Genomic DNA, 17292 nt, shown 5'->3' on the forward strand with positions numbered 1-17292 from the left:
ATGGAGAAGCCTCGCTCGACCCAGAGCATGTTGCCAATGTCGACTTCGAAATCTTAGGAGTAGGCACTGTGGCCGCAGACACAGGTACCCCCAGCGGCGAAGGTGCAGGAAGAACAGGCACCAGGACGGAGAAACTATTGGTTGTTTGTATCCGCTCCGGGCCTTTCGTTGGGACTGTAGACTGCGTCGTGGGAGGTCGCTGTCTTAGGCTAACACGGCTTGTGACATGCGACCATCGTTGATTGCCGTGCTCCTTCAACTCCACTGTCAGATGGGGGAGCTCCGGGCTACTCCGGTCAGTCAGATAACAACAAGGTGGAGATGCATCCAACAAATGCGAACGCCGTTCAGCCACCGGCGTAGAAAAGGTAAACATTCCACTCTGCGTTTTCCCCAGTTTCTTACGTAGGCTGGCGACCTGCATGATCAAGGAATCCACCCCAAGCCTATAATACTCGGCAAGCAAACAATTGCTGCATTGGAACTCTGAGTGATCCAGGTTGTCCCGAAACAAAGCGTAGTAGATACAGTGCTGGAACTGTTCCATCTATGCATGTAGCTAAGACTGTGACCTACATACTTCACCGGCTTATAGTGCTGAGGTGAATAGGTAACGAGTGCAATTTACTGTTACTTTAACCATAACACGGGTGTATACTCCAAACAGTTGTAAAACAGAAGTTTTGCGACGGAAACTAGCGTTTCTATTAGGGATGGGCACGGTTATTTGACTATCCGAACGGACGTTAGTATTCGATTAATTGGGATACTTTTCGGGGGGGCTTTCTTTTAAGGCTTTGTCTAAAATAGTTATAAATGATATGACAATGCTACATAGCCTACAAGGATAGACCATTTGCATTCGAAATTTGAATAAAACAACAGTTAAGAGTGCACCCATTTAAACAGAGACGCATCCGTTTTACACGTGTAGCTTGTTATTGACGGTCAATCAAAGCGGCGCTACAGTCCGAGTGGGAGATTTCTAATCAATGCAAAATGGAATTTAAATGACAAAGTTGGCTAAATGATCATATGGAGTTGTAGAGCAAAATAGCCTCAATTAGCCTTGCTAGTTAGCTGGCTACTGTAGCTAGCTAGAGTCTTGATGCAGTCGAGACGGGCACTACCTGATGGTATGATAACCTATGGCAGCAACAAGTTTGTATAACTCTCGCTCGCACTCGCGCTTTCTCTCGCGCTCTCTCATTCTAATTCAGATTGCTTTATTGGCATGAAATGCAATTTGTAGATGCTGCCCAAGCAGTATAGTGGTATAGCATTTCAGTAAATACAGGACAATGCCACGTGGATAATGAAAGTTAATTTCAGTAGTAATATTAATCGTTAACAGTACATATCAGGGCCTCCCGGGTGGCGCAGTGGTCTAGAGCACTGCATCGCAGTGCTATGCTGCGCCACCAGAGTCTGGGTTCGCGCCCAGGCTCTGTCGCAGCCGGCCGCGACCGGGAGGTCCGTGGGGCGACGCACAATTGGCTTAGCGTCGTCCGGGTTAGGGAGGGTTTGGCCGGTAGGGATATCCTTGTCTCATCGCGCTCCAGCGACTCCTGTGGCGGGCCGGGCGCAGTGCGCGCTAACCGAGGGGGCGGGTGCACGGTGTTTCCTCCGACACATTGGTGCGGCTGGCTTCCGGGTTGGAGGCGCGCTGTGTTAAGAAGCAGTGCGGCTAGGTTGGGTTGTGCTTCGGAGGACGCATGACTTTCGACCTTCGCCTCTCCCGAGCCCGTACGGGAGTTGTAGCGATGAGACAAGATAGTAATTACTAGCGATTGGATACCACGAAAATTGGGGAGAAAAGGGGATAAAAAAATAAAAAAATAAATTTAAAAAAAAAAAAAAAAAAAAAAAAAAAACAGTACATATCATGTATACAGACACACTACTGCTGTTGTATTGTGTAATCTTCGGTCTATACATTTAATTAAATGAAACGATTATAAAAGAATGGCTAATAAATCAACAACAATGTATATGGTTACACTATATTACTTGTAAGTTATATACAATGTAAATACTTAAGGGAATTAATGGTCATGGGATGTCTCTCAGCCTATGGCAATCATGCAGCCAAGTTTTGTTGTTTACTTGAAGAGATCTGCCTATCAAAACTCACAGCCCCCCTCTTCCAATGCATTGTGGCTATAAAATTGTGCAGTGAATTCTGCTCGATGAAAAGCCAAAATTAGTATGACATCTGGGCGTTTACAGCATAATAGACTTTCAAAAATGTGCATACTATAAAACTATTTTTTTGTGTACTCAAACGGTCTACAGCCAGTATGGGTGTTTGTACACGGCCCCTGATTTGACCGTTCAATGAGTGATCATGTGAACACTTATCGACCAGTATCCACTTTCGAGCCAATGGTAGAAAGCTCTTCAGCCCTGGCTTTCTGGCTTTGCAAGGAAGCGCTCAGACATTACATGAGATCCACACACACCAATCACTCTAATGCTGGGAAATTACAGACCAGGGCAATTATCAGTAGGGTGAGTTCTACAGAGGCAGCCTCCAGGCAGCCCATATTTTTTTTAAATGACTCCAATCAGAGTCATATTACAACTGTGGCAAAATGATTAGGATCCCTGGTGTTTTGTAGCAATTCAGAGAAACAATGTGTTCTCAAGAGGACTGGAGAGGCATTTTACAGTTCAGAATGTGTGCTTGATTAAGAACAAACAAAATATCTGATGCAATTTAACTTGATTATGGCTATATCTCCATGGAATTTGTCCCTTAAATTGATCCACCATCCCAAGTGTTGATTATGTCCCTGGCATGTGCTGTATAATGCTAATTAAGTGGGTGCTTAAATTTGTCCTATATCAGACATGTATAAGTGGACATGTTTTTGTTGCATATAAAGTACCAGTCAAAAGTTGAGACAAACCCTGGAAGGAGTAGGTTTCTTTATTTGTACTATTTTCTACATTGTATAATAATAGTGAAGACATCAAAACTATGACATAACACATGGAATCATGTAGTAACCAAAAAAGTGTTCAACAAATCTAAATACATTTTTGATTTGAGATTCTTCAAAGCAGCCACCCTTTGCCTTGATGACAGCTTTGCACACTCTTGGCATTCGCTCAACCAGCTTCATGAGGTAGTCATGCTTCATGAGGCATTGACCTCCTTCCCATTCCCGATTTGCCACGTTCTTCTTTGTTTACTACAGTTTTCCTACCACTACATGAGCCTAACCCCCAATTGTGGATAAACAAGGCTGGCTGGACATTGTGCCCTGTGCCAGGCTGTCACTCACTGCCACCTCTGGGGACCCGCAGTAGGAGCAACCAGGCTACCGTGGCGCCTCTCCCACACTCGCTGCTCGTATTCCCACTGTGCGTAGTACTGCTTGGCTAGCCTCGATCTAGGGCCCTGTTTTGCACAATCATGTGACGTGCCTGGATTTTAACCTTTTTTTTTATTTAAAGCTTTTTCATCAAACTGTCACCTTTTGTTGTATAGTATAATTTTTATTTCAGTCATTTAGCAGACACTCTCTTATCCAGAGCGACTTAAAATTGGCGCAGTTATCTTATGATAGCTAGGTGAGACCACATATCACAGTTGTACATTTTCCCTCAATAGTTATCAACAAAGTGTGGTAGTAGGAATTGACCAAAGAAAACAATACCAACAAGTTGAAACAGAAATCATACTCCGCTGGTCTTGTAGAAACAGTAGAGGTCCCTTCCCAGCTATAAATGGAGACCATAGCTTGAATTTTTTTGGTGCAATTCTCATTTCTGTATATGGTTTAAAATACAGGATAAAATATTTACGTCGCATGATTGCGCAAAACACAGGATCCTGTCTATTACACATTTTACTGTGCTGCTATTGGAGGAGCAGGAGACTGGGAACAGGAGAAAAGGGGCAAGGTAGAGTCTTGTTCTTGTATTGAAGCGGCCAACAGCGTCGGTGGTAGGAGAGGAGTCGCCGCCGATGGCACGCTTATCTGGTAGTTCTACGAACACTAATTTGTCAAGTACACACGGCAGCGTCGCGCTCTCTCATCCCTCCCTCTTCCCTTCCTCCCTCCTTCCCAGAAGCACAGGCCTCTTGTTTGAGCTCTCTCTAATTTCCTTTGGTTTCTCATCTCATTTCAAACCTGACGCCACAGGGGCAACGTTTTAGCCGAAGGTGGGCCTGAAAACATGTCGCTGCGCTGTGATTGGATATACAAACAGATAATGCAGCCCACTGCTGAATCCTGACCCGACCCGTTTCCTTTCCCCTTCCACTAGATGGAGTGACACTACTTGTGACGTGTTCAATTATGCTAAATCAATGGCCACTTGGAGTTGAATCATTACAATTGTATTTCTTATTGTATAACTCATGCGAAAAACATAACGAGCACAGTATTCATATTGCCATATTCGCTATGCAATTTTATAATTGTCAAAAAATCAATTTGATCATTTCTTTTGTTTTTTATGTTGAGATTGGCATCTTTGGATGGTGTAGTGTACAATCCCAACCATGAACTTCATCCAGAACAGTGTCATCACACGCCAATTACAGCTGTCTTTCTGGGAAGCCTCCAAGAGCTTTCCACAACTGGATTGTGCAACATTTACCTTTTTTAAATTATTATTATTTTCAAAATTATTCAAGCTCTGTTTGGTTGTTGATCATTGCTAGACAACCATTTTCAGGTCTTGCCATAGGTTCTAAAGCAGATTTAAGTCAAAACTGTAACATTCACTGTCCTCTTGGTAAGCAACTCAAGTGTCGATTGTCCTGCTGAAAGATGAATTCATCTCCCAGTGTCTGGTAGAAAGCAGACTGAACCAGGTTTTCCTCTAGGATTTTGCCTGTGCTCCATTTATTTTTTTATCCTGGAAAAACACACCAGTTAACGATTACAAGCAGATCCATAACATGATCCAGCCACCACTATGCTTGAAAATATGAAGAGTGGTACTCATTAATGTGTTGTATTGGATTTGCCCAAAAAGTAACACGTTGTATTCAGGACAAACAATTAATTGCTTTGCTATTTTTTTTTTTTCAGTATTACTTGAGTGCCTTGTTGTGAACAGACTGCATGTTTTGGACAATTTGTATTCTGTACAGGCTTCCATTTCACTCTGTCAATTTAGTATTGTGGAGTAACTACGTTGTTCCGTCCTCAATTTTTTTCCTATCACAGCCATTAAACTATGACTGTTTTAAAGTCACCTTTGGCCTTGTGGTGAAATCCCTGAATGGTTTCCCTCCTTTAGATGAGGTGGTCATTAAAAAATCACTATTGCGCACACAAACCTTTTAAGCAAAAGTGAACTTATTTAGACTTGCCATAACAAAGTGGGTGAATACTTATTGACTCAAGACATTTCAGCTTTTCATTTGTAAAAACAAAAATACAATAAAAACATAATTCCACTTTGACATTATGGGGTATTGTGTGTGTGTAGTAGACCAGTGACGATCTCAATTTAATCCATTATCCAACTAAATGTGGATAAAGTCGAGGGGTGTGAATACTTTCTGAAGGCACTGTACACATAACTAGGAATAAAGTCACATAATTAACAGTACCAGCAGCATATGTGATGAGTCAAAGTTAGTGCATAAAGGGTCAATGCAGGTAGTCCGGGTAGCTATTTGGTTAACTATTCAACTAACTATTTATCAGTCTTATGGCTTGGGTGTAGAAGCTGTTTAGGGACCTGTTGATTCCAGACTTGGTGCATCGGTACCATGTGGCGGATGAATCAGAATTAGTTGGGTAACATAGATAAATATGATGTTTTATTCACATAATATTCTTATGTGAGATACTTGTCATTAGAATGTATCCTTTTGGACTATAGTGTTGGCAGTTGCACTTTTTTCTAAGCTGGGGCTCAGTCATTTGGGGCCCAGAGAGGGGAGAGGTCAGGCTTGTCTTTTACATGTCTCTGGTGCTATGCAGAATATCAGAAAGGGAGAGGTCAGAATGGAACATTGTCTTCATATGTGAATGTATCTGTTAAACCATGTGAAGGGATGGCGTGTTTAAGGGGGAACCAATTACTTGTCTCCACAATGTCTGTGCGCAAGTCACTCCCCTCAGTGAGCTTGTCCAGGAGTGGGGTCAAGAGGGGGTTTACTTGAGATGGGAGTATCTAGAGTTGACAATTGATATATGCCATTGAATGAGTTGGTGTTTTTGTACTATGAAGTACCAGGAACGAGATTAGAACCTCGTCTTAGAGACCAAACTGAACGATAATTTATAGCGAATGCTATCTGGCTATGGGATACTCCTCTCAAGTAAAAGTCTTTCTTTGTGAACTGTTCCTAAGATCTGTGGTTCATCATGTAAGTTGAGAGGGGTGTATCTTGGCTATAAAAGATATTTGTATTCTTCTGTAGGGACTCTCAGAATTCATTATAGACACTGAATTGATCTGAGAGTCAAAAGGCTAACGCTTAAAGCTCATTAAAGATGAAGTTTAAGTATAACTCTGACTGGTGTGTAGTTTGTAACTCTCCTCATTTGGTAATACAGGAAAATGCCATCACAACCACTAGTCTATGACTTGGGTGGCTGGAGTCTTTGACAATTTTTACGTCCTTCCCCTGGTATAGAGCTCCTGGATGGCAACCAGTCAAGATGCTCTCCATGGTGCAGCTGTATAACTTTTTGAGGATGTGAGGGCCCATGCCAAATCTTTTCAGCCTCCTGAGGGGTAAAAGGTGTTGTGGTGCCCTCTTCATGACTGTGTTGGTGTGTTTTGGGCCATGATAGATGTTGAATTATGACTTTAATCACAAAAAGGTAGACATGTAAGCTCTGGCATCTCATTTTCTGTGCTTCCCGTTAGCGGAGTGATGCTAATTGCCCACAACGTCTCCCTATCAAAATTACAGTCATAAAGAAACGAATGGCTGGTGTGTTGTTACATTGACAATAATAACAGTGTAGGCCTAGGTAACATGGCTGGGGTGCTCAAGGGGCGCGCTGTTCTTAATGCTTGTACTTCTGCTTTGAGGACTAGCAAAGGCTTTATACTTTCAATGCTTGTCGCACATGCATTATGTATGCAGCTAACCCTCGACTGGTTCTCAACTCTGGAGTGTCGTATTTCAGCATCACACTTAGCTTGATGTAATATTTCAACCTGCTCCACTTTATGTGATTTCTAAGTAAAGTTGCGAATAGAGTATATTAGATGCCTTCCCCTTTCCTTGTGGCTTTTTGGATGTCGTCTCTGAATTGTTTATGCATTGTTGCAGCCAAGAGACATTTCAGGCCATCATGTCTTGGCACTTATTAGGACGGCTCCACTGCCACATTTTAATGTTTTGATCTCATTCTCTTTAATGAATTGGGTTGTTCCGTAAAATGAGCCCCCTATAAGTGGAAATTGTGTACAAATATAGAATTTTAAAAGCCTGTTTATATTAAATGAAGTGCCCTTTTTTAATATAGACGACATGGAAAATTCAATAAATCTGACGTGTCCCTCTGTGCATCCTCTGACTTCTAGGAAGTTTTTTTAACCCACTTCAATCCAACATTTCTCCAAGTTTCATTATCGAGCCCTAGTTATTTAGTTGCTTTGACAGTTATTTATGAAGATTATTTATTGCATGTTATTAGTGATTCATTTTAAGGAAGAGAAAAAACCTGTTCCACATTTTTTTAAAGTCAACCTTTTTACGTGAACTGAACTCTTGTTTTAATATGGTGAAACTATTCCTTTTTACGTTTAAAAAAACAAACAGACATTGAACATATAATAGTCAAATCCTAGTGTAAAAGCAGGTGAGCTCAGCTGGTTCTGCTCTTTTTGGACATTTTCTGGTGTTTTGTGATAAAGTAAGCGGTGTCAATTATTACACGTCAGACAGGCTAGACATTTTTTAACAATTACATTTTTTTCTGACACTTGCATTCAATTGCCCCGCCCTGTTGCACACAAAAGGATTTATGGCTGATATAAGATGACGTCGTCAACCCTGTTACTTTATTTGGTACTTAATAGGCACTTTATTTCACTTATTTAACATCTTGAGATGGGGAAGAGTGCTTTTTATTAAGTTGAAAGTGCTCTTTATGACAATGTTAACATTTGTTGAAATAAAATGTTTTTTGTTTTTTTTCACCCACCAAAAGTTACACTTCTCAAAAGGCACCCAATTGGTGGAACAAACCCAATTTGCGTTTGGTTTGCACACCTTCCTCTCACTTTTCACTTTTTTAGTCATATTTCTGTCAGGTTAGTTAGCCCTATTTCCTGCAAGGGCTTTATATCGGGTGAGAGGCTATTGATGTTCTGGGGATTATTTTTCTCACAGATGCCCAAATAGACTGAGGAATGTTGTGATGAATATCAACGTGTGGTGGTGGTTGCCCCTGCGAGCCAGTACCATGCTCTTCCAGCTTCGAATAGAAGTGCCGTGGATAAATCCAAGGCGATTCCCCATCTTCTCTCGTGTGTCAGAAGCAGTTGTGCGCCCTGTCGAGAAGCCAATTAAACTTGAACCAAGCCACAGTGCGAAGATAAATGTGTTTAGTATTTTCACTGGTTTGTGTCACCGACCTTCCTGGCCTTTTGTTAAACTGTAGCATAGCCACGGTTTCATGTTTCCCCTAAACCACAAAAATCCATTGTAAGACTATTTAAGATGTTAGCTATTGGCCTTGTTTTAAAAATACAATATGCAAAGAGCATCTTGTTTTTGTCTTTGGTTGGTTGAGATTCTGGGTTTTTAGCGAATGCATCAGTGCTCCAGTCCATCTCCTCCTCTCTCTCGCGCTTTTTCTATCAACTTCTCTCTCCTTGTCTCCCGCCTTCCCGCTCAGACCCTCTGTGTCCATGTCTGCTCACATGAGATGCTCACACATCTGCTCCCACGCCTGCCTGCATCTCACGCGCCTGCCTGCATCTCACGCGCCTGCCTGCATCTCACGCGCCTGCTCAGATTGTTTTTAGTATGAAGCACCTAGCTAAACAGTGCATTGGGAAAGTACTCAGACCCCTTTTCCACATTTTGATTCGGGAGTCTATATACCAGCATTCCCCATGTGGGGGGCTGGCAGCACTAGCACACTAATTGGGAGACAGAGATACTAATGAATATCCACCAACAAACTTCATTCTAGAGCTGGCTGAATATGTTTTGACGTATAACTATTTCAGGTTTGATGATGAATACTACCTCCAAACGAATGGAACATCGATGGGCTCTACATTTGCTCCGAGCTATGCTAACATCTATATGGGTCTTTTTGAAGAACGTTTTGTTAATAATGAAAACGAGAATCCATTTTTGAATAAAGTCCTGAAGTGGTAGTGATATATTGACGACAATTTTTGTATATGGGAAGGAACTGAAGAAGAACTGAACTGTCAGATTTTATGGCACTACTCAATGACATTGACGCTAATCTCAAATTCACTATTGAACGTGACACTCAACGTGTTCATTATCTCGGTATGTGGATTGAGAAATTAAATGGAACCCTGTTTACAACTCTGTATAGAAAAGAAGCGGACAGAAATACTCTATTACAGGGTGACAGCTTCCACCCTGAGCCATTAAAAAGGGGACTTCCAAGAAGCCAGTTTTTTAGACTGCGCCGTATATGCCACTCCACAGAGGATTATCTAGAAAAAGCAGCGGAGATGCGCATGAGGTTTCTAAGAAGAGGCTATTCGTCACAATGTGTGGATGAAGCTCATCATTTGGCATTGGAAAAAACACGAGATGAACTGCTACAAAAAATACCCGCTAAAGAACACTCCGTAATGTTCACAACCACATATACTTTGAATTCACGAAAAGTGGGAGGTGTGGTCAAGAAACACTGGCATATTTTATCATCGGACCCAACCTTGCCGGCTGAATTTAAATATCCACCACTTATTGTGTGTAGGAGAGGTTGCAATTTACGCGATAAATTGGTTCACGCCAACTGCCAGCCACAAAAGATACAAAAGAAAATCAGCCAAGCTCTTTTACGCCCTCTTCCAAATGGTAGCTATAAATGCAGAGGATGCGCACAGTGCAACAATATGATGAAGTGTGAATATTTCTGCCACCCACACACAGGAAAACGGTTCCAAATAAATGACATTATTACGTGTTCCACCACCCATGTTATTTACATGATTAAATGTCCATGTGGGCTCTGTTATGTCGGTAAAACCTCCCCCTCTCTCAAACAGAGAATTAGTGAACATAAAAGTTCAATCAGGAGAAACGACAGGGATTATCCAGTCGCTGTACATTTCAATGACCTGAAGCATGACATTTCCACCTTTTTAGATTTTGTGGCATAGAGAAAGTTAAGATATCAGACAGGGGAGGGGATATTAATAATACTCTGAGTAAAAGAGAATGTTTTTGGATTTTCACCCTCCAAACATTATTTCCTAAAGGACTTAATGATGAAATGCCTATGTATGTTATGTTGTGAATTTGAACATGAAATATGTGTCTATTGTAGATTACTCTGACGTTGTTCATACGATGTACCCAATGACTAATGAAAACTTGCTATGTCCTCATTGAGGTTTTACAGACGTGTTCAATATGCCTTATTTATACAATTTTGTAATATATTATGAAATGCATATTGTTATATTTGGTAGCACTTATTTGTTTTTCCTTTGACTCCAACCCCCTTCGATGTGTAGAACGGATGTCAGCGGGGCCAGGTCTACATAAGGGTGCCATTTTTTTTTAAATCACAAAAGCTCTGAAGGCCGATACGTAAGCTTATTAAATATCGGTGATACTATCAAGAGCAGTGTGCGGTTTCCTTTTTCCTTCATCTTGTTCAATTGTTGCCATGCACCTGCAAATAAGATTGCTCAGATGTGCGAGTGCCTTTTGAATTTTCCACATTTTTATTCTAAAATGTATTAAATATTTTTTTCTCATCAATATACACGCAATACCCCATAATGACAAAGCGAAAACAGGTTTACATTTTTTTTGCAAATGTATTCAAAATATAAAACCAAACCTTATTTACATATGTATTCAGACCCTTTGCTATGAGACTTGAAATTGAGCTCATGTGCGTCCTGTTTCTATTGGTTATCCTCGATATTTCTAAACTTGATTGGAGTCCACCTGTGGTAAATTCAATTGATTGGACATGATTTGGGAAGGAACACCCCTGTCTATATAAGGTCCCACAGTTGACAGTGCATGTCAGACAAATACCAAGCCATGAGGTTGAAGGAATTGTCCGTAGAGCTCCAAGACTGGATTGTGTCAAGGCACAGATCTGGGGAAGGGTACCAAATAATTTCTGCAGCATTGAAGGTCCCAAGAAACATAATGGCCTCCATTATTCTTAAATGTATGAAGTTTGGAACAACCGAGACTCTTCCTAGAGCTGGCCGCACGGCCAAACTGAGCAATCGGGGGAGAAGGTCCTTGGTCAGGGAGGTAACCAAGAACCCGATGGTCACTCTGACAGAGCCCTAGAGTTCCTCTGTGGGGATGGAAGAACCTTCCAGAAAGACAACCAATTCTGCAGCACTCCACCAATCAGGCCTTTATGGTGGAGTGGCCAGACAGAAGCCACTCCTCAGTAAAAGGCACATGACAGCCCGCTTGGAGTTTGCCAAAAGGAGCACAAAGTACTCCCATACCATGAGAAACAAGATTCGCGTCACGTCTGGAGGAAACCTGGCACATCCCTACGATGAAGCATGGTGGCAGTATGCTGTGGGGATGTTTTTTCAGTGGCAGGGACTGGGAGACTAGTCAGGATCAAGGGAAAGATGAACAAAGCGAAGTACAGAGCTCCTTGATGAAAACCTGCTCCAGAGTGCTCAGGACCTCAGACTGGGGTGAAGGTTCACCTTCCAACAAGACAACAACCCTAAGCACACAGCTAAGACAACGCAGGAGTGGCTTCGGGACAAGTCTCTGAATCTCCTTGAGTGGCCCAACCAGAGCGCAGACTTGAACCCGATCGAACATCTCTGCAGAGACCTGAAAGTAGCTGTGCAGCGACGCTCCCCATCCAACCTGACCGAGCTTGAGAGGATCTGCAGAGAAGAATGGGAGAAACTCCCCAAATACAGGTGTGACAAGCTTGTAGTGTTATACCCAAGAAGACTCGAGGCTGTAATTGCTGCCGATGGTGCTTCAACAAAGTACTGAGTAAAGGGTCTGAATACTTATCACATTTCCATATTTCAGTACTTTATTTTTAATACATTTGCAAAAATGTCTACGCCTGTTTTTGCTTTGTCATTATGGGGTATTGTGTGTAGATTTAGGGAATAATTATTATTTGTTATTTTTTTTAATAATAAGGCTGTAACGTAATAAAATGTGGACACGGGGTCTCGAATGCACTGTATATGCCCCAAGCCCCCCGTCCCCGTCTCCCCCGTCAGTCTTCGCAAGCCAGCTGTGGCCAAGATGGATGTCCAGTACACTGTAGCTCCTTTTCTGTTCGTCTGTCGGAGTATCACGGGTAACCTTCTTTTATTGCCAATTTAAAGTCTGGGGAGGTGCCCCTCCTATTGTGACTTTTTGTGTCCTTTATTTTAATCTGATGGACAGAATTATGGTTTGCCTTAAAGGAACGAAGGTCATATCAGACCCATGTTTGTCTGCAGCATTACTGCTGTCGTTAGATTTCCTAACCTTGTTTTATCACCCATTGGGGGGGAAAAAGAGTCTTAATGTATTATTAGATTCTCAGTCCAGCTTCTTTCCTTGCGCATAGAAAGCTAATTTGTTGGTTCTAGTCCAAGTTAAATGATGACGAACAAGGGATGTACTTGACCATGAGAGTTCGAGGAGAATGGGGGGGGGCATGGAGGAGTTTAAAAGCAACACACACACTCACTCAACACTGGGGACATTAGACATAAGGATAATAGTGACATCTCCCACATCAATCATACCAGTTGACTGGAGCCTAGCGGTAATTGCGTAAATGGAATCAGTAGGGTGGGGATTTGGATTTTGCTCTGGGTGCCGCCCACACACTAGAGGGGATTGAGGAGCGGATTAAAGTGACGAGAGGTCAATGTTAAACATCTGGGAAAGGGACGTTGGGGCCGGGAATTCCAATATAAATGTAAAGCAGACTGGGTGCAAAAGTGAGGGCCGTTCTGCTCCATTTGAGTCTGACACGAGCACAGTTGCGCTCAGGTAGACAGTGACACACGTGTATGCGCGAATGGTCATTTCTGTGCCGTCACCGCAAATCTCTTTCCACTCACAGACTGGATATGCCTCTGACAATGATGGACACGATCTTGGTTCAGCAGGCGTATGACTGTCCACGGACTGCTTAAAACACGTCTAAGGGACGTAGGCCACAATAAGTGATTTTCTGCTTTTCAGACAGCTTGGTAAACAATGAGGCTAAATAAACGGGAGAACATCAGACAAAGGAGCGAGGACAATGTTGCTTCCTAGGTGCTCTCTTCTGGATTTGTTCCAATGCATCAAATTGCCTTTGTGCTTCTCCAAGTCAGACCCGTTTTGAATACATCCTTCAAATCCTCTCCTTTCACCAAGGGATTATGTCTGGGTGTTCTTTTTATCCCCCCCAACTAGGAACACAACCAACCACACACAAAGAAACCTAGCACATCCTTTTAACCCGGTTAAAAGGGCTGTTGTTGAGTCCTTTCTCACACCACAACCACGTGGTACCAGGTTAGATTTTAATGGGGTTTGTGGGTCGCTGAGTGCACCTGCTCTCTGTCTCGCTCAAGCCCCTCACAAGGGAATGCAGGGGCCTAGCTCAGCAGGCTCGCCACCACACCCCAATGTTATTTAAACTTCCATTATGGGTATGAAGTGGGAAGTGTCAGTCCTCGTGATGCGGATGAGGGGGACCTATACTGTATGGAATCCCATCACAATGAAGAGCTGCAGGACAAACAGCAGGGCCTGCTCCTGTCACAGCCACGTCAGGATTATTCCATCCCCGCAAATCTAATATGTCTCCACCTCTTTCTCTCTCCCACACTCCCCTTTTTCCTTTGACCACAGCACAGCTGTGGATTTTCCAATCTATCACACTGCCAGACTCATCCTACATTCTAGAAAATGACACCCTAAGATTCATTATTTGATTCAATCATGTATCTGGGAACGTAAGTGAGGGGGTTGTTCGGCCCCAGGCTTTCCTTTTAGATTAGCTTCCATTGGTGACTGCCCTCCTGACTAGCTGGCTCGGCTTCATTTCAGGGCCTGGAACATTTTTGAGTTGCGTTCAGGGACGTGTTGTTGGTATTGGACAGAAGTCGTGCTCACGTTTTTGTTTGTGAGCAGTTTAAATTGAGTTCTGGACTTTGGTTTGGCCGCCTGAGGGCTGTTCCTAGTGCGTGCATGTCATTTGTCCATTCCTGGAACTCTAATCATATTTAATATCTCTTTCACTGGCATTCTGCTAACTACAATCCATCTCTAGTCATGCTGCTCCTCTCCTTTCTCCAAGTGAAAATCTGGAGTTCTCCGACCTGCCCCCATCTATCCTGTCACACACACCACACACACACACACAGGTTGACTCAAGGCCATGTGACGGATACTCTTGTTATGTTCTCTCATGTACTCCTATATTGAATTCTAAACTGGTGTCTTGGAAGCACATTTCGATTTGGTTGCGTCTTCAGATGTGCCAGTCCAATTGGATTTCCTTTTACAGCGATGCGTAGTTTGATAGCAGGAGAGGTGTCGTAATTATGGGTGTCTTGTCTTTGTCCATGTTTTTATTCGGATTGATTACAAAACAACCCTATTACCAGGTTTCTCTTGGCTCTCGCTTATGCACTCTTCAGTTTGAGTTACCTTCCTCCTTAATGCCCTTGTTCCTGTGTTCTCTTCTCCCCCAGTGCTTGACATGGCACGCCACGTGCCCCTGTACCGGGCGCTGCTGGAGCTGCTGAGGGCCATCTCCACCTCCACGGCCCTGGTGCCCCTGCTGCTGCCTCTGTCAGGAGACCCCAGCCAGGAGGAAGAGGAGGAGGAAAGCTCCGAGGGACAGACGTCTGTGGGCATGCTGCTGGCCAAGATGAAGACCTGCGTGGACACCTACACGAACCGCCTCAGGTGGGGACTTAGACGGACAGAGTAAGAATATACAAAATAAGCAAAGAATAAAGTCTTACTGCCCATTTAATCAATGTAAATTGATGGTTTCAGCTGAGCATTAGCCTTTCAAGGGGGTTCAAATCCTGGGCCAGCTTCCTCGACCGTGAGTCATCAGCCGTAGTGAGCCTGTAGACCTGACCTGTGGGTCTGTGACCATCCATTATTAATCACAGCCCCAAAGTGTGCAGGAAGTCCATGTTATTCTGCCTCAGCAGCACAATTAACAGTTTGTGTAAAGGATCCTTAACCCCTCTCATATACACCCCCCCCCCCAATCCAGCCCAGTGCTGAGCTTTACGCAAAGAGCACGACACTTCAGAGGAGCCAAGGCACTCTTAACCTCTTCCTAGCCTCTATGCTAGCTACACACATCCGCCCAGTGCGCGGAATCATCGGTATTCCGTGGGATCCCATCCGAGGAGTCGATATTTAAAGGATGTGACCCATGCGTGGTTAGACGTGGAGACGTATCAAACCGTTCCAGCGCATGTACGATTCCCACAGACATGCATGTCTCCTTCCTGGTGGCATATTATGAATTTAATGCTCCAGCTGGGTGTTATTTTTAGAAGGCACAGCCCGTCCCTCTTCAATGTCCCACCAACAAACATGCTAGGACCCATGACAGTTATTTTCAAAATGTACAGCAGAATAGCCAATCCGCCCTGGGAGACTCTGACACCCCTACCTGGTGGTCTGTACCCCTGCTGCTTATCAGCAACACAATTAGGATTACTGTCTGAGGATGGTCCAGCATGAAGCTGTGGTTTCTTCACCAGTGATAGGGGGCGAGGAAGGAAAATGCCCTGCTATCGGCTCCGTCAGGCCTCAGCGATAATGCATTCATAAGCATCATATCCACAGGCATTACATCAGGCTGGACTCTGAGGGCTGAGGTCCAGGCACCGAGAGAGTTCTAATGAAAGCAGGGCCTTGGGGCGGTTGGGACAGCTGGGCATCCTACAGCAGAGCGTTAGGCATTCTCTTCAACTGTCTCTCCCCATCTGTGTCCAGCCTGCCAAGGCCTGTGTTGGCCGCCTGGCCTGCAATGGAATGGAATGAAATGGCCGATGAGGACGTGGGGTGGGGGGAGGGGGGTTGGTGACAGAAGACCTTCGCTGACTGTCCTTGGTGGAGCAGAGGGGCGAGAAAGGGGAGGGAACTTGGCGGCTGTTCAACTTTACACAAGGTCATGTGGAAAGTGTCTTTTTCAGCCACCCATCAGCAAGGCCACGGAATCCATTCTCCTCTCAGCTCCCACAGCGTTTTTATGCACAAGGTTAAAGGACTGTTTACGTCCCTCGTGTATTTCAGCCACCTCTGGGGTTTTCCACTTAACCCAGGAGTTTTGATGCACGGACTTGTTTTAACTGGAGGTTTATTCAATGTCCGGTTTAGTTCCCATACAAACCTCCATAGAAATTGGTCTCTGCTTACCTAGTTGTGAGCGCCAAGTTATTTATGCCGCAAGTCTTCACAAAACTGGTTAAAGTATTCATGGCACCTGGACAGAGGAATGGTGTCCTTGCCACTTCGTTACGTTTGTCTGAACATTGGGTCAGATGGTCTTTGCTTCTTGGATTTGAGGCTTCACCGTTGGATGCACACCCCTTTAACAGAGCATGAAAAATACTGTGAATGGGTATATCAATTCTGCTCCAGGATTGTGGCTCACTGGGCAATATGCTCTTTTTCAGATGGACACGGGTATCATCTACAGAACCGCCCAAAATGTTTAATTGTTGCGCTGTAGAGCACTCCTTAGGACCATTGAACATTTCTATTCCCATCAGTAATATAGTCGCCTCAGATTTCCTTCCGTGATTGAATGCAATGCAAGTAAATTAGCGATATATGTCACTGCAGGCGAGGATTATGTTGATTTACTGGAATCCTCTTTTTGTTATTCAGGTCAAAGAAAGACAAGGCAAAAGGCGTGGTGAAGCCTGATAGCTCCGACCCAGAGCCTGAGGGCCTGACCCTGCTGGTGCCTGACATCCAGAGGACGGCTGAGATTGTCTACGCTGCCACCACCAGCCTACGGCATGCAAACCAGGGTAAGGCTGGCCGCACACACGTCACTCTCTGGCCTAGGGCCAAACCATGCTGAGCAAGTGGACTATTACTCTGGACCCTCCTTGGCTATTTTTACAGACATTTATTGTAATGCGAAG

At 43.7% G+C, this 17292-nt stretch overlaps 1 protein-coding gene across 20 annotated transcripts in view; it reads left to right on the plus strand.

Annotated features, from left to right (window-relative positions):
• The window catches only part of LOC139570845 (dual E2 ubiquitin-conjugating enzyme/E3 ubiquitin-protein ligase BIRC6-like), a 138207-nt gene that overhangs the window by 97032 nt on the left and 23883 nt on the right, over nucleotides 1-17292 (plus strand). For 16 of the 20 annotated variants that reach the window (XM_071393100.1, XM_071393113.1, XM_071393105.1 and 13 more), the window contains 2 exons: nucleotides 14860-15097; nucleotides 17030-17175. In XM_071393100.1, the coding sequence (XP_071249201.1) occupies nucleotides 14860-15097; nucleotides 17030-17175 (384 nt within the window). The remainder of the gene's footprint in view (nucleotides 1-14859; nucleotides 15098-17029; nucleotides 17176-17292) is intronic. The other 4 variants (XM_071393106.1, XM_071393114.1, XM_071393118.1 and 1 more) reach the window with 1 other exon arrangement.

This window comes from Salvelinus alpinus, chromosome 3 (assembly GCF_045679555.1).
Source record: "Salvelinus alpinus chromosome 3, SLU_Salpinus.1, whole genome shotgun sequence".
NCBI lineage: Eukaryota > Metazoa > Chordata > Actinopteri > Salmoniformes > Salmonidae > Salvelinus > Salvelinus alpinus.